The 23,685-nt window shown below is 41.4% G+C and overlaps 1 protein-coding gene across 1 annotated transcript in view; it reads right to left on the bottom strand.

Annotated features, from left to right (window-relative positions):
- Window positions 1-4,853: 4,853 nt before the first annotated feature.
- Window positions 4,854-23,685, bottom strand: part of NSL1 (NSL1 component of MIS12 kinetochore complex) — a 19,610-nt gene continuing 778 nt past the window's right edge. The window contains exons 2-6 of the mRNA XM_045010423.1: window positions 19,097-19,181; window positions 13,732-13,862; window positions 11,011-11,065; window positions 7,259-7,326; window positions 4,854-6,545 (exon numbers count right to left, since the gene is read on the bottom strand). Of these exons, the coding sequence (XP_044866358.1) occupies window positions 6,270-6,545; window positions 7,259-7,326; window positions 11,011-11,065; window positions 13,732-13,862; window positions 19,097-19,181 (615 nt within the window). The 3' untranslated portion in view covers window positions 4,854-6,269. The remainder of the gene's footprint in view (window positions 6,546-7,258; window positions 7,327-11,010; window positions 11,066-13,731; window positions 13,863-19,096; window positions 19,182-23,685) is intronic.

The raw sequence follows: 23,685 nt of genomic DNA, 5'->3' as shown, positions 1-23,685 counted from the left end.
CTGCAAACTTAGGCACGGCAGTCCATTTTACGAAGTTGTATTTGGACAACAGTGCCTGCTGATTCACAATCTGTATTTGCAGGGAGAAGGTAGTGTAAATTTTCCTACCCATTAAGTCCATCTTTTAGACTTCTTGTCTGCTGGGCTCTATCATTCACTGTGGTTACTACCAAGGAATTTGGGAGCGGTTGGGAGTAAAAGCCCTCCAATTCCTGCACCAGGACTAAGCAGTGTTTCTTCATGTGCTTCACAATAGGTGGTACTGAAGCTGGCATGCCCCAAAGAACCTTTGCAGGATCTAGGAGCACATCATTTATAGGGAGGGCCACTTTCCCAGGAGCAGACGGCTGCAGAATATCCAACAACTTATGGGTGTTCTGTAGGAACTCTGCTTAAATGCTCAGCGCAGTCTTGGAGATCACTAGGCATAAGGATAAGACATTCATGGCCAGAAGGTGCTGGTCCAGGGCCCCCCATCCCAACAGTGAGATGAGTGCCAATCCTGATACCCATTGTGCTCCATAAACAGCTCCTGATGAGGGCCAGGCAGTGGAGAATGAGAGGAGGAAGAGCCCAGCCTCGATGTCAACTAGTTTTGAGTTTCTGGGGAAAATGATGGAGCCAGCCCTGAAGGGGCAAGTAACTGGTCTGACTATCCGTTCCCCAAAAAGAAGGAGCCCGCTGGCGCTGACAGTGGAAATGGTACTGTCAGCACTGAGTACACCTCCTTTGTTCTCAGTGCTGGGAGTGGCACTGACCCCAAAGTCAGCAGTAGCATCAAAGTAAGTTGACGATGCCGAAATGGAGTGCGGGGAGAGCCACCACAGTAATATTAATGATGACTAATGCAATGGTGCTGAGACAGTCCCTTGCACCAAGCCCAGCACCAGCTCTGCTTCCAGACTGTGGAAAGTGAACATTGGGGGGCGGTGCCAACAGACCCAAAAGTTCAGCAGCCCATAAAACAATGAGACTATAAACTATGTAGCATTGGCAAAGTCCTGGGCCAAGGGAGAGGTTGGGATGGAAAGGCAAAGATGGTCAGCTAGCATGAAAACAGCCAATGCTAGCATCACTCATTAGTACTGGACTCAGGTTCTCTCCTAACTACATACAACTAGGAAATACACTAAGCAATAGTTCTTAACCTCACAATTTTTCACTGCACAGAGCTTCAACTCTAACCATGAGTGGTAAGAAGGCACTGAGGGGGGGGGGGGTCGGGACAGTGCTGCCTCATATAGCCAGGGGAGGGGATATGGCCACTCCTCTATCAGTACTGCTACACAAATTTCTCCAGCTTCAGCGCACACACCTAAGCTGCATCTACTTAAAGAAGAATTTTTAGTGTGCTCTAGCAGGACCCACACAATGAATTAGCAGTATGCTGTAGATTCACACTCTGGCTTGCCACACACTACTTCACCATGTAGACAAGCGGTTAGTGTGCAAGCAGTACACAGTCCTTGCAGAAATGCTGTATTGTTAATTTGATGGTATAGTTTTCTTTGGGGGAGCTGTGGCAATCAGCAAGAGTTTGTTCTCTTTCTTAATCTCTCCAACTAGAGTAAATTCTTGGGGAAGAGTTGCTTCTTAGAAACTGGGCATTGGGTAGAGATTTCTGAAAAAGGAATTTACTTACATGCTCTTTGTGATCACCTCTGTTCAAGAACCAGTATATAAAGTGTAAATAAAACAAGTTACAACAAAAATAAACCCAGACTATGCATCACTGATTTCTCCTCCAATGGGAGCGGATCTGTAGGGCCCCAACATTTGCTGCTGCTTGAGAGAGTGGCAACAATGTAAGATATATTACATCTAAAATGAAAAATGTAATGGGTCAAAAATCCAATGTATAATGGAAATGTGGCTGGGAACTTTAACTATCAAGAACAGTCTTTCCTTTATCGAGTAAGTAGCTCTTGCAGAATTCAGAGGCTATATTAAGAACTACTAGACGTCTCCTGATGCAATACCAATTTACCCTGTTAAAAATAAGTTTGACTGTTGTGCCATTTCAGTAAGTGCACACTTCCGACACTTGCCTTGCAACATTGCTGATTTCTGTGGAAAGTTCATTGAAAGGGAAAAGTATCTTAGAAAGAAAAACGAAGCGCTTTGCATATTGAGACCAAGAAAGAAAAAAATAAAACAACAACAAAAGACAGAACACTTGAGGCCATGCACAAGGAACATTGCAAAAGTACATGAAGGGTCACTCTTTGGTTCGCATTAAAAAGCTTTCCATATTTATAAACAGCAACGTATGTACCATATAGTTCATCTTACCACATCCGCTCCAAAGAGAAGCCTTTTGGGACGTTCTGCCTCTGTCATGTCCTCTGCCAGTAGGTCTGGCCCATGGTTGTCATCAGATATCCTGAACTTCATAAGAGCATCCCTGTTCAGATACAGAGCCTACGTCAGGGGTCAGCAACCTTTCAGAAGTGGTGTGCTGAGTCTTCATTTATTCACTCTAATTTAAGGTTTCGTGAGCCAGTAATACATTAGTTTTAATTATAGACTTATAGAAAGAGACCTTCTAAAAACATTAAACTATTGTTGTATGTAAAGTAAATTAGGTTTTAAAAATGTTTAAGAAACTTCATTTAAAATTAAATTAAAATGCAGTGCCCCCTGGACCAGTGGCTAGGACCCGGGCAGTATGAGTGCCACTGAAAATCAGCTTGTGTGCCACCTTTGGCACGTGTGCCATAGGTTGCCTACCCCTGGCCTACGCATAAGACTTAAAGTGATATTTTTGTTTCTTACCAAGTTTCCCTTTGACCACTTTGCTTAACCTGGCAGCCACACCTCTTTTCCCCTACCACTCAGGTTTGTGTCCTCTTCCACATCACATCCTGTGTTTGGAATGTTCTCCCTGCTGCAGAACACTAAGTATCCATACTCACTTCATTCATATCCTTCTTGAAATCCCACCTTTCATGGAGCCTTAAAACATTGTCAATATGATGCCATCTTCAGCTCTGTTTATAAAAGTAGCTCCAAGATGTCTTGCTCAGGTTCTATTAAGGTGTTTACCTGATTTTTGCCTTTTGGAATTCTTGTTCCTTGGGTCAGGAGTCAAGTCTGTTGATTTGTACAAATCAAACACACTGTTGGTGCTTAACTACAACTGTTAAGGAAGAAGAGCCAAACGCTCCCTGAAACCAACTAGAGACTTTCTTATGCCATTCTATTAACTTAGGAGATGCTTAGATACTAGTGATGGTTGCCAGTAAAAAAAGCCTAAAATAAATAGCACTCGCATATTGGTCTTACAAGTAGAAGAGGAGGAGTTTTATCTGCGGGGTTGAGGGAAAAGGGGCAGAAGGAACTGAGAAGAGTGTGTGTGGATCAACATTTGGGTGAAGGAATGGGGTGGTTGGTGTCTTCTCATCCTCACCAATAAAAATAAAAAGCACACAACCGCGCATAATGCAGGTAGATTGTGTTCTTCCTTCCTATCTATATTCTATATGCTAAAATACCGTATTTTTCCATGTATAAGACTATACTTTTTCCTAAAATCCTTAGACTAAAAATTGAGGGTAGTCTTATACACGGAAGTAAGCCCTCTGTTCCCTGCCCTCTGACCCCCCCCAACCCCTATCCACCCTCCCACCCCGGAACTCCCCTGCCCTCTCTCCAACACCCCCTCCCTGCCCCCTTACCGCGCTGCCTGCACGTGGCTGGCGGCGCTACAGTCCATCCGCGGCTGGAGCTGGGAGCGCGGGGCCGGGACAGGAGTCACGGGGCCGGAGCCGGAGGATGTGGCGGGAGCCGGGCGGTCGGAGCCACGGGGCCAGGCAGTGTCCGGAGACGGGCATCCGGGTAGGTGGGGTCGCGGCCGCCGCAGTGCCCAGACCGCACTACCGGAGCCGGGCGGCCGGGGGACGCGGGGAGCCGGGCGACGCGGGGAGCCGGGCGACGCGGGGAGCCGGGCGGCCGGGGGACGCGGGGAGCCGGGGGGGCTGGGGACGCGGGGAGCCGGGGGGGCTGGGGACGCGGGGAGCCGGGCGGGCTGGGGACGCGGGGAGCCGGGCGGCAGGAGTCATGCGGCCGGGGAGGGACGCGGCAGGAGCCGGGCAGGGCCACTGCCGGAGACCAGCCGGGGCGCACGGCCCTCCTCGTTCTCTCTACCCCTACCTCCGTGTCCTTTTCCTGGGCCTGAGCAGCAAAGTCGGGGGGGGACAGCTGCAGCGCGGCTGGAGGGCAAAGAAAACAAAACAAAAAAACTTGTGGCATGGTTGGAATGGCAAAGCAGGAGGGAAAAAAAACAATCAAAGAAAAAAAAACCTACGGCGCAGCGGGGGGGAGGGACCTGCAGCGTGGCCGGAGGGGCTAAGCAGGGAAAGAAAACAAAACAAAACAAAAAAAACCTGGGGCATGGCCGGAGCGGCAAAACAGGAGGGGGAAAACAAAACAAAACACCTGAATTTGGGGTTAGAAAAGTGGGGGAGTCTTATACATGGGGGCGTCTTATACACGGAAAAATACGGGTAATCCCACCACTCTTGCAATCCCAGTCTTGGGCCTCTCAAGTAGATATTTCTGTTCATACTGAGTTATGCAGTGGTTTGGAGAGGACACATAAGAACCAGAATGGGACCAGTACCTAGGGTATTATTGGGACTGTCCTGATGTTAGGGGCTTTATCTTAGGATCCTATTTTACCCCCTACGCCCATGTCCCACTTTTTCATACTTGCTATCTGGTCACCCTACTAGTACCCAAGACAACATCTGAAAGTGGTTTCCAAAGGTAACCCACTATAGTCACTACATATTCCCAGATTAGATAGTTACTCTTGAAGTGGTAAATAAACTACATTGAGATTTCATATAGTATTTAATTAGTTTTATTTGCTTTGTATAATAGCACAAATGTCTATTTACAAATATACAAGTCATAAAAACAATATTTATGTACAAATGTTCAACATACAAATTCTCACTCTGTACTAAGTTTATATTTATCAGTCACAATATTTTAAACTAAAATTTGCCACACATTTTTCTTAAAGATTTTCAGTCTCTGAAAGGTTTAAGTGGGGCCTATTCTTTCCCTCTTACTGAGTCTCTCTGATCTGTGAAAATCTCCAATAAAGAGTAATTAAAGTTATTCAGTATGAGAAAGCACTTTACACGTTATAGAGATAAGTTTATATTGCAAGTGTATGTAATCAGAAGCCAGGAAAAAAGATATATTAATAGCTTTGACTTCTGAAACATTTGAAATATAAATTATTAAGGCAAGCTGCTCAATTTAATACTTTGCAATCTTCTAGTTATTCGGTTATAATATGAAGAAACTCAGATGTTGGATAGTTCAGCTTGATATTAAATTAATTTTACTCTACATTGATTTAAAAGTCTAGTCAAAAATATTTTACTTACAGATATATATACATACAACATTGCTTGGAGATCCTCTAACATGGAGAAGTGTCCTCTAGGGTTCCCAAAGTGGTTGCACTTAGACACTTGTAGTTAGGATGACATGAAAATGCTGATATGTTATAGATTACAAGACCGAAAAAAAGGCCTGGTTTTGTTCAAAAACTATACTACAGGTAAATATATAAACATTTTATTAAAATTCCATATTTACATAAAAACATGGATTATAAAAATAATAAGTCAAACCCACCCAAATTTAGAATAAAAATAATGGTACTAAAAAAGGCCAGTTTTGCAATTGCATACAAATTTCATAAATGAAACTATATCTGCTATACAGAGACTGACGTGTTTTAAAATTACTTTTCCTCAACAATTAAAGAAACCAACAGCTATCTAGCTAGCTATATTTAAGGGAGCAATATGATAGATTCATCCTCCAATCCTTTTATACACATGCTTTATGCATGAATAATCCAATTGAACACAACAGATCTACTCACATGCATAAAGTTGTGCACTTGTGCAAGCAACTGAAGGATCAAAACCAGAGTTTATCCCTACAATAAAAGAATATAGAAAGAATTATAGGCTAATCTATAGAGTTTACTATTTTGAAGGACAGAGAAAAATTTGTGGGGGATATACGTGCACTCTGATGATCACTGCTAATGTACACATTTTCACATGACTAGGCTGTAACAGTAAAGAGAAAAAAATATAAAAACATTAAAGGCTACACAGCCACTAAATTCTCTTTTTAAAAAAACCTGCAATTCACTGTCAGAAAGAACACAGTTAAACTATACTGTGGAAATGGGGAGAGTAGATTTTCAAGTTTGAAAGTAAGAGTAAGAAAAACTTTCATGTATTCAACGTAATTCTTCGTCGCAGCGGGTAGTATTTCATCTGTGGTGAATCTGTGGTTCTCTTTCTTTTCAGGATAGCATTAGAATTTTTACTAGCAGCAGTCTCTGCTGGTGTGACTTCCACTTGTGTTAGAAAGCTTTGGATTTTATTTTCTTCCTTAGCCTTACAGCCAGCAAAGACTTCTTGGCGAAGCTTGCATAGTTCTAAGATGGGCTGCAAAGTTAACGCTTGGGAAAATCCCTCTGCTCTTTCTATCAATGCTGGTAGGGACTACAAAGGAAAAAACAACAGAGCATCTCCAATCCCAAGTTACAAAATTAAACTAACATTATCAATATTAATTATGAGTAGAAAAAACATGTTAACTAGAATTTGACATCCATAAAACCCCCACCTAACACAATCTTTTGGAATTATAGTTCTGAGTTACCAATACTAACTCATAGACCAATAGTAGCAAGAGTCTGCATTAGCAGCTCATGTAAAGAGATTTCAGTGCAAGTTTAAAGACTAAGCAGAAGAACATATGAACAGTTTATCAAGAATAAATATGGTGGAAATATTACAGCTCATTTCAAATTTCTTACCAAAGTGATAAAATGCCATTTAGTATATAGAGGCAGTACCATTCTTCTAAGATGATGGTTTAATCTTCCAAACACCGCAGGTACAGAAATCTTTATATCTTTACAACACTGCGGATATTCCAAATTACAAAAATACTTCTACAGGTCTTTCACTGTGAATCTTAAAGGAAACTTAGTCCAAAGCAAGGGTTCTACTGCAATTATGTCTGATAAAGATGTAGAATCAGTAATTTTACAAATACAGGTGACAAATTTTTGTACAAAAAGGATATATTGGCTAGTTAGAATATTTGCTTCATACGGCTGTTTTACAGCATTGATGGAAAATGTGTTAAATATTATGTGACAAAAATCACAATGAAAGATTTCCTCCCAACAGGCACACAGAAATCTTACCTTCATTGCTTCACTAATCTGCTTGGATGTGACCCCTGTTACCTGCCTAAGATTTGTCATGTGAGAAGCTGCAAAGAAACACAAACATCAACAATTTTATATTCCCCCAGAATTATGAAGTGACCAAAAAAATACTTTTTTCTTTTTAAATAAAGAGCAAGAGAATATTACCAACTAAAAATACTCCTAAAAATGATTAGATATCTGCTTGTTGCTTTCTAAGGCATTTTGTGATTCAGTATTTTATGCAACAGGAAACTAAAAGAATACACTGCTTTGTAAATTTAGTGATTCCCATTAATAACAGTTTGATAGGTTATCCAGTAGCAGGGAAAAAAATAAGCAGCCCTCAGGTTTCCCGTCACTTAAAGACTGGGGCAATATATCAAGCCAGTACTGCCTCACGTCATATTGTACAACCCATTTTTCTCATTTAGCATTTATAGAAGAATATTGTTTCCACATTCAAAGGGTTGCCACAAGCCAGTCACAGCTTTATTCACTTAGGAAAAATATACAACAAATGTTTACAAGTAATCTTCCCACAATCACATGAGCTGTTATTTATATACATTTGCAGATGTTGTAATTGAACTAATTTTGAACTGAACTAAAGATTTTAAGGGCTCTGGTTCTAGGGTCTTTGAATATGAGCATACAAAATGAGAAATATTTTGCTATTTATTGCTCTTTATACTTATTACTCCTATCTGTTCACTTTTTATGCTACCTTGTGAGAAATAACCAACACACCATGTGTTCTCAAAGTCTCCTTGACTGAAGCCTCCTAAACATTTTTAAAAAGACCAGAGAAGGCTAAGTAATGGTATGCATCTTAGGATTTCTTGATAAACGTGTAATTAAATGTGCGCCATGAAAACACAAAGTCCAGAGGCACTTTCTATTGTTTCTTATTCACCAGTATAGATAGCCTGCTGTTTACCATACATGCAGCACAATACTTGTAAGCAACTTGTATAAAGTTAGATCTATTAACTGAAAATATAGTATTAACTTGCATAAATGTCTTTAAACTCACCTATAGCATAGGCCTTACTCTCTAAAAACCTGAATGTGGATGGTAATTTACCAACTTCCACCCCTAAAATTACGATTCTCTGTGCTAAGTTTTATATGTTGCCATTATTATTCCTAGTCATTTGTGTTGCCTAGAGGCCTCATCGAGGTGCAGACAGGAAAAGCAAGATACAAGATCCCTGTCCCAAAGGTCTTCAACCTAAGTTAGATAAACAAAGGAAACAATGACAACGACGAGATGGTGAAGGAAGGAAGACAGTTACAACAAATAAAACCTCAAGATTTGTTTATGAAGCTTGAAAGATTTCATTATATAAGACAATAAAATAGGGCAGAAGACAAATGTGAAGAGGTCATTAATGGAAAGTTAGACAAAAGTAGCAGGTTTGAGGGAAGGTTTTGTTGTTGATACACAACTGGACTTGCTGCCCTCAGCATTCAGAGTTACAGTTAACCTTTCCCACTCAGCAAAACTGGAGTGATAAGTGTTACTCCAGAAAAATTAAGAACTCACTATAAACAAAATGGGAAAGTGTTCTATTAGATCAATTTGGAAAGAAGAGAGAAGTTTGGAAGAAATTACGTTGCGCAGTAGATGCAGAATGAAGGAAACACTTTCATTTTACCGTACTGTGGCAATAACAGGATGAGAGTCTCTATGCAAAATTAGTTCTTGTGATCACTTTGATGAGTAGGAAAATCAAAAATTTGGAATAATTTGCAAGCTAAAATAATAGACCTATTATGCTTCTCATCAAACAGTCTACCAAAAGCAATCCTGCACTCGTCTGCTATAGCAGGAAAATGAGCACTCTGTCCTGGGAAGAGTTTTACTAGTGGAGACCTAATCTGATTTCCTATCCAGGTGTTAGGTAGCATAATTCAGGAATAGCAAAGGATGTTAAAAAGGCAGGATTATTCAGACCTTGGGAGGAAAAATATTTGCACAGCAATCCCTCTAACTAAAGAAAGAGCAGTGGACTATGAATGGACACTCATCCAAAAGGACAGTATATCTGCGATAGGAAGTTTTGATGACAGGATACAGAGTGATGGAAGGCTGAGTAAAGTAAGGACTCCCTCAAATTGTGAGGGAGAAGACAAAAGCAGTTACTTGAGACCCCACTAGGTAATCAGAAACAATGGCACATTAGTGACATGTTAAATGTACTCATTGGTTAAAGTTTAGGTTTACATGGAGAGCATTATATTCTTCATTGGTCTAGGCTTTTCAAAACATAGGGAAATGAAAAAAGGATATGAAAGGTATTGAGTAATCTAAACATTTTTGGTTTCTGGCCACTGCACTTACTAAATTGGAATGCATTAACTTCCCAGAGACTATGCAAATACTAAAATTCAGCACAAATTATATGCTTTTTGTTAATAACTTGCTGTTGTTTTGTTTAAAAAGAGCAACAAAATAAAGACTGCCTATGTTCCAAAAGTTAATCCATGCTTAAACCTGCAGATGTGGACACTAACCCCACCACTGGGGAAAAAAAACCTCAACTATGAAGTGAGGTTCTTTACAGCTCCTGCTGGCACCTTAGCTACAAAAGCTGGCATTCCTCAGAGCAGCCTCCTCTCAGTTACAGAAAGGAAACATTGCCTAAAGTAAAGTCAGATCAGCAATTTGAGAATTGAAAGCGTCTATCAAAACTTCACCTCAGTTCTAGTTAATGTTTTTATTTGTTTAAATATTTTTATATTATGTGAATGACATTGCGCAGCCAACGCACACTGAGGACCTTGAAACCACAGGGTATGATTTACTACATTAAAAATGCTAGAAATAAACCTTTTAAAATAGGGTAGTGAAGATAATCCATCTTGTAAAGACAAGCCTTGAAAGACTGCATCCTACTCATGCCCTTAATGTTTTATTTGTTCTTAACTGTAAGATCCTTAGGACAGAGACAGTGTCCTGTTTACAAAGTACCTAGTAAACTTAGCACGCTGATTAAATAGTTTCTGCTTTAACAGTTACAATTTATATATCGTGTGTGTCCCATTGATGATGTACTTTAAAAGGTGACATGAGTGTTGATTTTCTTAAAAATTATAATAAACTCTGTGCCACTCCATACTGAATGATAAAAGCATGTCCAAAAATGTGTACTTTATGCTTCTTTACCAGGTCAGCCAGTTCTTAGCAGTTGCTTGCCTACTGACTGATGTTGAGAACCAAGTGGTATTCTCATAAGACATGATTAGGAACACAGGAATTGCCATAAATGGATGAAGCCAGTGATTCATTGAGTTTGGCATCTTGTCTACAACAGTGGACAGAGGAAGATGCAAGAAACTCTGCCACAGACAGTTATTGGATAACCTGATCCACAGGAAATATTTGCCAACCCCCCATCATTTGTTAGTGGCTGATTTTTGCCCTGAAGCACAGCCTGTAATAGCATGAAGGTTTCAGGACAAGAGAACTAGATGTGTGCAAATAAAGCAATGTAACAGTATGCTCAGCTACCTCAAGGTTCTATGTCTGCACAGTTACATCCAGCATAGAAGTGTATTCAAATAACCCAGTTCTCACTTGTATAACTATGCCAACAGAATGAACAGGTTAAAAATCTTTGTCTGAAAGTCACACTTGAAAGAGAACAATTTTATTGGCATTTCTTTAAAAATTTGCATTCGGTGATTCCATTAGGTAATGTTATCTCTATACATTTGCATTGTCATGACAAACGCACACTTACCTTGAGAGGGCTCAGGCTTTATCTCTTTTTGCTTTACAACAGGCTGGTAGAGCTTCTGCATATACAAAAATAAATTCAAAATATTTTTCACTCTGAAATATTTCCTTGGTTTAAGTAGTGTCTTAATCTATGTTTTTCACAGTACCTAGCACAATGGGTTACTACTGTAATAAAAATGGTTAGTGGGATTAGTGCTCTACATCCAATAGAGAACTGCTAGAAAGAGTGACCTAATTAGCTCTGTCAGTCCATTTCTTATTTAAATGTATATAGACACCATATTAAGCTTTATTTTGCCAAACTCTAAACTCAGTTGTTAGTCCAGAGGAAAGCAAGATTTTTAGCTAAAATCTAGATATTATGGGAGAAGCATTGCCATCTGCTACATAGATTCGTAGACACTAGGACTGGAAGGGACCTCAAGAGGTCATCGAGTCCAGTCCCCTGCCCTCATGGCAGGACCAAATACTGTCTAGACAATCCCTGATAGACATTTATCTAACCTACTCTTAAATATCTCCAGAGATGGAGATTCCACAACCTCCCTAGGCAATTTATTCCAGTGTTTAACCACCCTGACAGTTAGGAACTTTTTCCTAATGTCCAACCTAAACCTCCCTTGTTGCAGTTTAAGCCCATTGCTTCTTGTTCTATCCTTAGAGGCTAAGGTGAACAAGTTTTCTCCCTCCTCCTTATGACACCCTTTTAGATACCTGAAAACTGCTATCATGTCTCCTCTCTGTCCTCTCTTTTCCAAACTAAACAAACCCAATTTTTTCAACCTTCCTTCATAGGTCATGTTCTCTAGACCGTTAACCATTCTTGTTGCTCTTCTCTGGACCCTCTCCAATTTCTCCACATCTTTCTTGAAATGCGATGCCCAGAACTGGACACAATACTCCAGTTGAGGCCTAATTAGCGCAGAGTAGAGCGGAAGAATGACTTCTTGTGTCTTGCTCACAACACACCTGTTAATGCATCCCAGAATCATGTTTGCTTTTTTGGCTACAGTATCACAGTGTTGACTCATATTTAGCTTGTGATCCACTATAACCCCTAGATCCCTTTCTGCCGTACGCCTTCCTAGACAGTCTCTTCCCATTCTGTATGTGTGAAACTGAGTGTTACTTCCTAAGTGGAGCACTTTGCATTTGTCTTTATTAAACTTCATCCTGTTTACCTCAGACCATTTCTCCAATTTGTCCAGATCATTTTGAATTATGACCCTTTCCTCCAAAGCAGTTGCAATCCCTCCCAGTTTATCATCATCTGCAAACTTAATAAGCGTACTTTCTATGCCAACATCTAAGTCGTTGATGAAGATATTGAACAGAGCCGGTCCCAAAACAGACCCATGCGGTACCCCACTTCTTATACCTTTCCAGCAGGATTGGGAACCATTAATAACTACTCTGAGTACCGTTATCCAGCCAGTTATGCACCCACCTTATAGTAGCCCCATCTAAGTTGTATTTGCCTAGTTTATTGATAAGAATATCATGCGAGACTGTATCAAATGCCTTACTAAATTCTAGGTATACCGCATCCACTGCTTCTCCCTTATCCACAAGACTTGTTATCTTATCAAAGAAAGCTATCAGATTGGTATGACATGATTTTTTCTTTACAAATCCATGCTTGCTATTCCCTATCACCGTACCACCTTCCAAGTGTTTGCAGATGATTTCCTTCATTACTTGCTCCATTATCTTCCCTGGCACAGAAGTTAAACTAACTGGTCTGTAGTTTCCTGGGTTGTTTTTATTTCCCTTTTTGTAGGTGGGCACTATATTTGCCCTTTCCAGGAAAGAAACATATTTCAATACCAACATCTTCAACAGTTAGAAAATGTTTTTAGTTTTTATAATACAAGGGAAAGGTGAGTAACATTTATATTCAAGTCTGACCCATAAAATATTTTCTCCACTACAAGTCACCTCTCAAATTTGTGAGCAGACCAGGATAAGAGAGTCACTTCTTTCTGTCATTAGTCACTATTGGAACAAAATTCTTGTGGCTCACACACTTTGTTAGCAAATCTGGAAATACAGAAGGCAACTGTCCCAACTGAGGGAAGTATACAACTTGCACTGATCAAGCATTTTTAATGGATTGACTTGAAGAGCCTTAAAGGAGGCAGCCTTCCTTTGACAGATGTAGGGAGATTGACACACTTGGGCAGAGCAGGTGTAGCTGTTCTTCAGGAGTGTTTTTTGGAGAAAAGTGTAAGGAAGCCCTGGAACTTCACTGTTATGGGCTATTATATGAAGCCACTGCCTTGAGACACATATATTGAGACAGTGGTGGTATTGGGAGTTGTGCTGCCTATGAGGACTCCTTACAGCCAAAGATGAGGAAAATATAAAAAACTATTGCTCAAAAGTGATTGAAAGTGATGTATAGTGATGCCACATTTTAACAACTTTGTAATTTTTGCTGAACAATTTAGGTAGAACAGAATAATCTAATTAGTATAACTGCAAAATCTGAAAGGACCATCAGTAACAAAAGCAAGAGAAGAGGTCTCTTCGGGGAAATTACCTTTAGGACTACTATCAATCATAATTAACATTCACTTTGTAACCTGAAAACATTAACTATAGCAAAAAAAAAAAAAAATTGAACAGTCTTGCTGCATATCTCAGCAAAGATTTAATAGTAGAGTGTGACAAAGTCTTATTACTACTTCATCTTTACAAAATGCTAAATAAAGATACTTACCAACATTTCTTGCTCGGCTTTCATGGTTTTGATTACATGTACTAATATCTTTCTCGGACATTGCTTACGCTTCGTAGCTGTCTCTACTATAAGTTCATCAAACTGATCCTCGAGGATTTTGATGTCAGAACCTAAATTCACAAGAAAAACAAGGTGACACAGTACACACAGTTATTTTAAGAGTGTCTTTAAAAAATACTAAAATTATTACAGGAAACTAAAGAAAAATAAAGCAAAATGTTGGTCAGTCCTTCCCCCTAACAGCAGGCATTGAAATTTCTCATGGCAATTAGTCTCCTTATCCCCTGTTTCAGGGTAGCTGGTATTATTTGTACCGGAACAGTGCTTAGAGAACCCAATCAAGGATCAGGCCCCACTGCACTAGGCACTGTACACATGTAAAATGAAAAGACGATCTCTCTCTCTATCCCAAACTGCTTACAATCGAAGTAAATTTAGTTAGCTACAGAGAGAGGGTGAGGTCAGGTTTGTGTTTCCTATTTTTTGGAGAAGTTAGCATCCATCAGTCTAAATCACGTAAAGTGAGCCTACATGAGGGATGCCCCATCCCCTCATAAATGTATACAATACAGTGAAGCCATACGAAAGTGTAAAGCTGCTAAAGGTACATGTACTAAGTGCTCAGATTCCACACTGAATATTGCTATTCTTCACTAAATAGAGATTGATTCACAGACAGACATGACATGGCACTGTCCAAAAGTAACTGCTTTCTAGAACTCCAACACTGAAAGTCAGCTTAATATTATAACTGTATATAGAGAGATCTCACACATGATACTAATTTCCTGGATTCCTTGAATCCTTCTGAGAAGCTTCAGATTTATGAGAGCATTGGTTGTTTTTAAGAGATGGGCTACACATTTTAGTTTTATACTAGTACAACTATTTCGGTCAAGGCTGGGATTTTATTCGGAAGTAGTTATAGCAAGGCAACCCCTAGTTATTCCCTTTTGTGAGTAAGTTAGCCTAATATAAGCTCCTTTATACCACTATAATTGTATCCACCTAGGGGGACTGTTCTGCTATAACTATACTAGTATAGTTACTGCAGTACAACTTCTGTGAGTGGACAAGTCCTAAGAGGCTAGTTCTCATCAGCTCCCTTCAGCAAAGATAGTATATGTTGGAGCAAACTAGCCATTAGACGTGACTACTGATCCAAAGCCCATTAAACCCAATGGAAAAACTCCCATGGACTTCACTGGGCACTGAATCAGGCCATCAAGCTTGACAAGTGTTCTGTCAGATCTACTAAACCTCATTACTTTGATATTTGTGGCAGCCTTTTCAGACATGGATTCAGCCTGAAGACACATGCTAGACTTCAGACAAACTTTGCACTCCTTGAGAATTATTACAAGGTGTGCCGTAACTATACTGTGACTTAGAACAAACACTGGCTATTTTGAGACAATGCTCTTCTTCCAGCAGTAATGGCTGCTATTCTTCACTACATTAAAAAAAAAAAATACATTTTCTGAGGGAATGAAGGGTGGTAATCCTGACACTGAGCTATGCAATGAAAAATATAAAAAATATATTTTCCCTCTGTATTTATACAGACACCACACACTTATGAGTTGATCTTTTTGTAATACATAATTTTTTTTTTCTAAGAGCAAATTCTTAAAAGTATCAGACAAAATATGCAAGCCATTTTTCCTTTGGCTGTAAAGTAAGGAGAGAAGTATTTTGTGAGTAGTGTTTGCAGTATGTGTGTCCTATAATAAGTTCTTAGCTTCCCAAATATTGCAATTAAACTTGACAATTTTTAAAACTAAATACTATTAGATTTGTCTGGGGTTTCAAGCAAACTTTAACCACCTGTCTATGTTATTTAAAGTCATATAATCATTACACACTATAAAAACTAGAGTTACCCTAACCCCATTTCCTTCTGTTTTGTAACAGTTACATTCCTGTATTCTAGAATGCATGTGATCTAAAGGCTGAGAACATTTTAGATGTTAGTGTATTAGGGAAAAATGGATATTCAGCACCCTCTACTGGTCAATCTGCGCAGCATCAATGGATGTGGAAGAAATGCCAATAAGCAAAACAATAGAGTTGGGTGGGAAACTGTTTTCCCATCCATGAAAATTTATGAGATTTCAAAAATATTTCCTGTTCTGCACTGGGACAAAACCAAGTCCTTCCAAACATTTTCACAAAATAACCGACACCTCCCTGTCAGGCGAGTGCCCTGACCACCAGGCTGACGACTATTTGGGGTACAAGAGGGAATTCCTCTTTCCATCTTTCCTGTTGGAACTGTTCTACTTTGGCTATATAATCAGTTTGTCTCTGGTACAATAAATATGTACTTATTTATACAAAGTGGAATAGCTCTAAATCTGACCCTGAAGTTTTGATTTGTTGAGAGCAAACAACCAATGTTGTGCTCTAACCTTGTTTTCCCATCAAAATAATTGGGTTATTTACACACACACACACACTTCACAAGACTTATAAAATAAGAATTTTTGTAACAGATTTTGCACTATTGTAATGAAAATCAATAGTTTACATTTTAAAATAAATATTTTTCCTAGAAGTGTATTAACTGCAAACTTAAATGCTGACTTGAGTACTTCTGGCATGTTTCCACTGATATTCCAATAAGAAATTAAAATTGACATTAGTTCAAGATGATCCAAAGTGGGTAAGAATTTTACATTTTTTTTTAAATTCAAACTTTTGTTTGATTTTTTGTAAAACAGGGAAAAAGTTTTCCATAAAGAAAAATGTATTCCAGTAAAAAGTGATCCACATTAAAATAGAAAGAAAGTTCCCAAGATGATGCAAACTTGAAAAATACCAGTTTTACAATGGTTTAAGTCAGAATCCATTTTCTCAGATTCAAACTTCCTGCCAAGAGGTGGTGATTCTGGAACATAGCTTGGAGTGTTTCCTCAGCCTAGGTCATCAGTTGCAGGGTATATAGAGCTTGCTGACCAAGCGGCAGCTCAGGGAACTCTTCTTCCACATTCAAGTCCATACCTGTGTTTTCAATTTCACTCAACCAAGGGTAGCAGTTGCATGTGAGGAAGAATACCTGACACTCACTAACAGGTATATGCAACCGAACCACACTGACTGTTTTCTGTGAACACTAGAGAATACTAAGAATCCTCATTATTACAAATTAAAAGATATTAAAAGCAGTAACTGCATGTGACAGGGTGGACTAGGCCTGAGGCCCCCCTGCTGGAGGCCTTGTGATCCTGCCACATCCCACCCCAGAAAAGGGCAGTATAGAGGTCCTCCAAGCTGCCTAGAATGGCTGTGTGGGAAGCAGCCACTCAGGGTCCAACAGGTCAGTATAAGAAGAACTGCAGGGTCACAGCAAGTTCAGTTCCTTGCTGGAGCTGTAGGAGTGTGGATAGTGTGTGGCTGGCTAATAGAGCTATAGGACCTCAGATGAGGTAGTGCTACAAGAAGCCAGGGAGAGTGAGAAGGAGCCCTGAGCTGATTGCGGGGACTCCATCAGGACAAGATCCTGACGTAAGGGTGAAGATGGCACAGGGCTGTGGGGAAGTGGCCCAGAGAATCAGAGCAGCAGCGTGACTTAGGGCAGGACTACACTATGGCTGGGATCCATGTTCTGAGATTGATCCACTAGTGGTTGATTTAGCGGGTCTAGTGAAGACCCGCCAAATCGACAGCAGATTGCTCTCCAGTCGACCCCTGTACGCTACGCCCAATGAGAAGAGTAAGGTAAGTCGACAGGAGAACTTCTCTCGCCAACCCCCCGTGGTAACTTGACGTAAGATACATATTCATGTAGCTAGAGTTGCATAGTGTAGGTCGACTTACTGCGGTAGTATAGACATAGCCTTAGATAAAGGGACACAGCAGAAAGCTATCTACAGGATCCCTGGGCTGGGACCTGGAGTAGTGGACAGCCCCTTCTCACACCTCCCACCTCCCACCAGCCACTGGGGGAAGCAGCTTGGACAATGAGGCACTACAGAGGGGGATCTAAACTATAGTGACCCAGCTGGAGAGCTGTAGCCAGGAAGCCCCAAGAGGGTGAACACACTGCCTCCAGGGAAGGAGCCGTGAGGCACTGCTCTATTCCGGAGCAGGGATAAACTGAAAGACATGAGAGGGCTCTGAGAGAGGCCCTGTTGAACATGTACCCCAAAAGAGGTTTGTGTTGCTTTTATCTCACAGACAGAATATGTATGACTTGGCTGGATGGCTGAGTCAGCAAAGACCCACCATAAACTGAAAGAGTGCAGGCACTTGCACTCTACCAGGGGTGCTTGCAAGAGGTGAGTGCAACACTGTTACACTGCAAAATAAACATTTTTCTCATTCATCTATTCATTACATCCACTCTTGTGTCTCTGGATATACTCAAGGATGCCAATCCCTGTGATGTAAACATACTTTTCTCACAAGAACTGGCTTGAGATACCACCAAACAACCATCAAGATAGTATAGGAAATTACAGTAGTACTACCTAACATCAATTTTGCTCGTCTAGGATACACAAGGAATTTAACTTGTCATTAATCTTTGGCTGGTGGTTTTGCAGGGGTGGGCCTTTCATTACTTTGCAGCCATTGGAAACTCTATTATATGTTAACTGTTACTGTATTCCTCTTCTTACTATCATTGTGAGGGAGTTACTCATAGGCTGGGGTGCCATGATTTAAAAAAATTGTGAAGTAAAAAAAGGTTGTGAGTTTACTAGGAAGAACATTAGTTTCTTTTTTTTGTTAAATCTGATTTATTTCGTATTACAGCTTTAAAAATAATATCTCTTCCATTTGTTCTATTCAATTTAGATAGTAAAAATAAGAGAAGAAACAAGACAAAGTGAATGGGACTATAACAAGTGATCATGTAAAATGATTCTTTTTTCAAACTAAATCTAATTTTGTAAATACTGCACTAGTCCTTTTGTTATAAACCCTTCTGCAGGATAATTACCCTGGACATTGGTTATATAAACTTCTTTAATTTGAAATATCATTTACCTATTATTTATAAATCACCCATCATCTTGATAATTGAGTATCGAACAAATCTGAAGTGTCAGAACAAACTGAGTTCTCTCCCATACCCCATTTGTTTCCAAGTCACAGGGGTACAGGAATTTATATTCAAGGATAATTTTTCCTCCTTTAATTTATATATGGAGGTTGTTTTAGGGGAAAGGTTTTATTGAAAAGGTGTAACTCATTAATCTGAACACACACAGGCTTGGGTTCAGTCTGATCTCTTCCCTCAGCATCACATATATTAGCAACAACAGCAGGAACAATTGCTTGATTAGTCTAAGCACTTAACATATTAAAGTGAAGACATTATTAAAAACCAAACACACACCATTCTGAAGCTCAGCTTCATCTGAAGTTTCCTGCCATGGGTGTCCATTAATGGTAATATTCTCTTGAACTGCTGTTTCAAAGTTCTGTAAGCAATTCAGAACAATCAAAATATTTGAAATAATATGCTTACTAGCCTACCAATATAATATAACACAGCTGACAACTGAATTTAAAGAACTTGTTCAGCATTTTCATTCAGGCAAGGACTCCATCCATGTTCCCTTGAGTTATTTTGTGTGTGACACACCCATGTGGTACCTTAACCGAAGTTTAAAACACATGAATGTGGTCTCTTGGTTTAGGATGGTCATTTGTTCCAAACATCCAGGAAGAGGGGACTGGCAAGAAAAAACTGAAAGAAAGTAGAAGTGAAGGATAATGGGAAGGGAAGTATGAGTGCTGTAGCCCATCCCCCTGTCTGGCAGGGGCAGAAGCTGCTGCAGAGTAAGGAGAAGTGCTGGCCTCCTCTCCTGGACTTAGTGAGGATAAAGAGGAAGCCATGCAGCTACTTTTGTCTATAGGAGGGGTTCTCAAACTGGGGGTCAGGATCCCTCAGGAGGTAGTGAGATTATTATATAGGGTGTCACAAACGGTCAACCTCCACCCCAAACTCTGCTTTGCCTCCAGCATTTATAATGGTGTTAAATATATAAAAAAGTGTTTTTAATTTATAAGGGGGGGATCATACTCAGTGGCTTGCTATGTGAAAGGGGTCACCAGTACAAAACCTCTGGTCTATAGGTTATCCTACACTTTCGATTACAAGATCCTCTTTTCAGTTGCATATAAGTTTGTCAAACAAGCTGTCTGAAATGAAAATTTTCATTCCAAGTGTCTGACTCAGGCTGAATTTTTTTATATGTTTCAGCTAAAATGGTTCAGCCATTTCCAAGAACAAGGTTAGGGAAAAACATATGCTTTGTCCATCTTAAAAAAAAAAAAGTACCACAACTGTTTTGTTGAGCTTTGGCACAGAATATTTGGTAGGTAGGTAACCATGGTGTCAGGGACATATCTTTTGCTATTCCTGTGAAAACCCAATCAAATCCAGTCAAATTACAGCTTGTGCAACCTTAAATCAGCCCACTTGCGCATATGCATTATGATACAGTCATTAGTTATAGGATCCCCTACTTTACACAGAGCCCCTCTCTCATTCACTGCACAGAATGGATGGTGCATACTAAATGGGTAGCTTTTCAATACTTTTGTTTTTAATCGTCATCATTCAAAGTGTGCCCCCCAACCTTATTTACTGCACACTATCCAAACACTGAATACAGAATAAATTAACGTCCTCCTGAGCTTTTCTATAGTGCTCTCACCATAGTAATTTAGCTATTCACACACATCTTAACACAGCGTTATCATCCCCTTTTTACAAATATCGGTCTAAGGTACAGAAATTAAAGCCCAAAGGATCAACTAATTTTGGGTGCCCAAACTGAGAAACCTAGGACCTAATTTTTATAGCACTTTATATGGTCAGAACAGAACTCCCACTGATCTCAGTGGTAGTTCTGAGTGCTTGATACTACTTCAAATCCAACTCTTGATGTCTCAAGTTGGGTGTCCAGAAAATGAGGAGCAACAAATTAGTGCCCACCTGTGAAAAGTTTGGTTTAAGTGTCTTGCCCTGCAGGATGTAGGAACTACGTGACAGACATAGGGGGTTCACAGGACTCTCCTTTCTCTTCCTGCAGCCCTCTGCCACATTCACTACACACCTTACAATTTCTGCAACAAATAGGGGATGAGGTGTCATTCATTATGCAACCCTGATTCATTCCCAGAGCATAGTCCATTCCATGCACTGAATGAGATGGGGTCCTATAGAAAAATTAGTATATGTTTGTATGATAGACTGTATCATAATGTGTATACACAAGATTAGAGCCTTACAACAGGACCCAACAAGTGTCAGGTCTGGGTCTAGCTGGGTAAGAAAAAAAACAGACCCTTTTGGACTCAGGCCAGGTTGGCTCTCTTCCTTCTGCCAGTGGGGCTGGTACATCGGCAGCAGCATGTCCTGCTCTTGCTGCCACATCACTGCCACATCACAGCGTATGCTGCAGAGTGAGTATACCAAGGAGTTGCAACCCCTCATGTTCTGCTGCACAGCAGGGAGTGGTGGAGAGCAGGAGCAGGGCACACCGCTGTGCTGACCCCACAGGCAGAAGTGGGCAGTGGTGACAGTGCTGACTTGGATATGGAGGGGAAGGGTTGGGGTCAGGTCAGAAAACTATTTGACCTTTTTGGGTTCAGGTTGGCAGGGCTTGGGTCCAATTTTTAAGCCTGAGCAGAAGTCTACACAAAGAGGGCTGAATCAGAGAGAGGAAAGATGGTCAACAGGTGCTAGCCTCAGACCAAGCAAGTATGATGGGAGGCACAGGCAACCTTAATTTAGCATTACCTAATTTCTGAGCACTTGACTTTGCTATCTTAATGTTTCTTTTAATGTAGTGTTATTAATAAGCCATAGAAGATCAGTATGGAGCAGCTCATTAAGAACCCATACAAATTCAACAATGAAGCCAGGTTTTCTTTTCCATGTGAGACAATTACAAATTCTCACCTCTAAAGAATATTGCTTCTGTTGTGGAGTTGGGTACTGGACACTTCTTTATGGTCTATGACAGTGGTTCTCACCTGGGGTCCATGAGCCCTTTCATAAGGGAAGCAGGGCCCCATCACTGAAGCAGGGGGCACCCCCTGCAGGGCTGAAGCTGGGAGCGGCACGGGGTTGAAACCCCGAGCTCTCTTCTCCCCACACCTGAAGTCGGAGCAGCAGGGAGCTGAAACATCAAGCTTCGCCCTTCCCCTCCGCTGAGGCCAGGAGCAGCGGGGCTGAAGCCCTGACGCAGGCAGAAGCCCTGAGCCCATGGGCAGAGTTGAGAGGGCTCCAGTGTGTTCCCCCCTCCCCGAAACTGTAGTGCCTTACCCAGAGTGGGGCAGTCCTGGATGCAGCTCTCCCCCCCGCTCCTCCTTTCTGTCAGCTCCCCTCCAGCCCCACCTTCTGGCCAGATCATAGACGGGAAGCCAGAGCCAGGCAGTGCGGGGAAGCTGCTCCTCTGGCTGGTGGTGCCATGGAGTGGGCAGCTGTGGCATTCCCCCCGTCTGCTGCTGGTGCCTAGTGTTGCAGCTGCTCCTTGGCTCCCAGCCCCCTCTGACTGCTCACGCAGCTGGTCAGAGCTGCCCAGGCGGGAAGCCAGCTCTGGGGCCGGCAGAGCCCTCGGGAAGCAACCACCGGCACACAGCCCCAGGGCTTGGCTACACTGGAGAGTTGCAGCGCTGGTGGAGGCTTTACAGCGCTGCAACTTAGTCACCGTCCACACTTGCAAGGCACATACAGCGCTGCATCTTCCTGGCTGCAGCGCTGGCTGTACTCCTGCTCTGCCTCGGGTATAACTATTGCAGCGCTGGTGATGCAGCGCTGGAGTGCAAGTGTAAACAGTGATTAATCTTAATACGCTGTAACTGACCTCCGGAATTTTTAACTAAATTACTCTCTTTGTTTTGTTATGATGCCTCTCTTTGTTTTGTTGTGAACTCCGGGCTCCCGGAGCTGCTTATCTAAAAAACAAACACAGCTCCTGTTTGCTGTGAATGAGACAGACAGGAGGATGAATGTCTACAGCTAGTGTTTGCTTGAGGAGAGAAACAGCACGGGGGGGGAGGGGGAAAGGGAGCCCGTCGGAGCAGCTGCTTATCTGGTCTGCAGGCTGTTTGCATTTAAGAGTGAATGAGGTGTCGGGGAAATGGTCAGATTTTGCAAGGCAGGGAGCTGACACAGAATTTGCAAGGCAGGCTTTGCAATGCAGGGAGCTCACACAGTGTTGGCTCAAAAAAATCCACTCTCTCGCTCTCCCACACTCCCTGTCACACTCCACCGCACCCCCCTTTTGAAAAGCATGTTGCAGCCACTTGAACGTTGGCATAGCTGCCCATAATGCACCACTCCCAACAGCGCTGCAAATGTGGCCACACTGCAGCGCTGGTAGCTGTCAGTGTGGCCACACACCAGCGCTTTCCCTACACAGCTGTACGAACACAGCTGTAACTCCCAGCGCTGCACATCTGCAAGTGTAGCCATGGCTCCAGACAGGTGGGTCGCCTGCTGAGGTGAGTCAGGGTGTGGAGGTGGTGCTTCCTCTACCGACCTCACTGTGTGAAGCTGGCCCAAGCCCTGCCAGCCCTTGCCTCCCCAAAATAGAAGTCAAACAACGCCTATGCCCAAGGGTCCCACCGTGGCCCAGACCCCCGAGTCCCCTCTTGCCCCCCCCCAGGCCCTGGAGTTTTTATAGCATGTTGCGGGGGGGGGGGGTGTCTCAGAAAGAAAAAGGTTGAGAACCCCTGATCTATGACATTTTTCAGAACATGAAAGCCACAAAAATAAAAAAGCTGGATGTTTTTTCTGCTTCATTAACCTATTTAAGAGGATGAGGAAAAAAGGATGTTATCCAGAGCCACGCAAGGCAGAGCAAAAAGTAATTTGCAGCAAGGAAGATTTAGATGAAATGGTAGGAAAAACTTTCTAATGATAAGGGTAGTTAAACTCTGCAACAGGCTTCCAAGGGAGGTTGTGGA

Source organism: Mauremys mutica, chromosome 3, assembly GCF_020497125.1.
Source record: "Mauremys mutica isolate MM-2020 ecotype Southern chromosome 3, ASM2049712v1, whole genome shotgun sequence".
In the NCBI taxonomy this organism is placed as follows: domain Eukaryota; kingdom Metazoa; phylum Chordata; order Testudines; family Geoemydidae; genus Mauremys; species Mauremys mutica.
The sequence above is the reverse complement of the archived record's forward strand: the minus strand, read 5'-3'. Positions and strand labels throughout refer to the sequence as shown.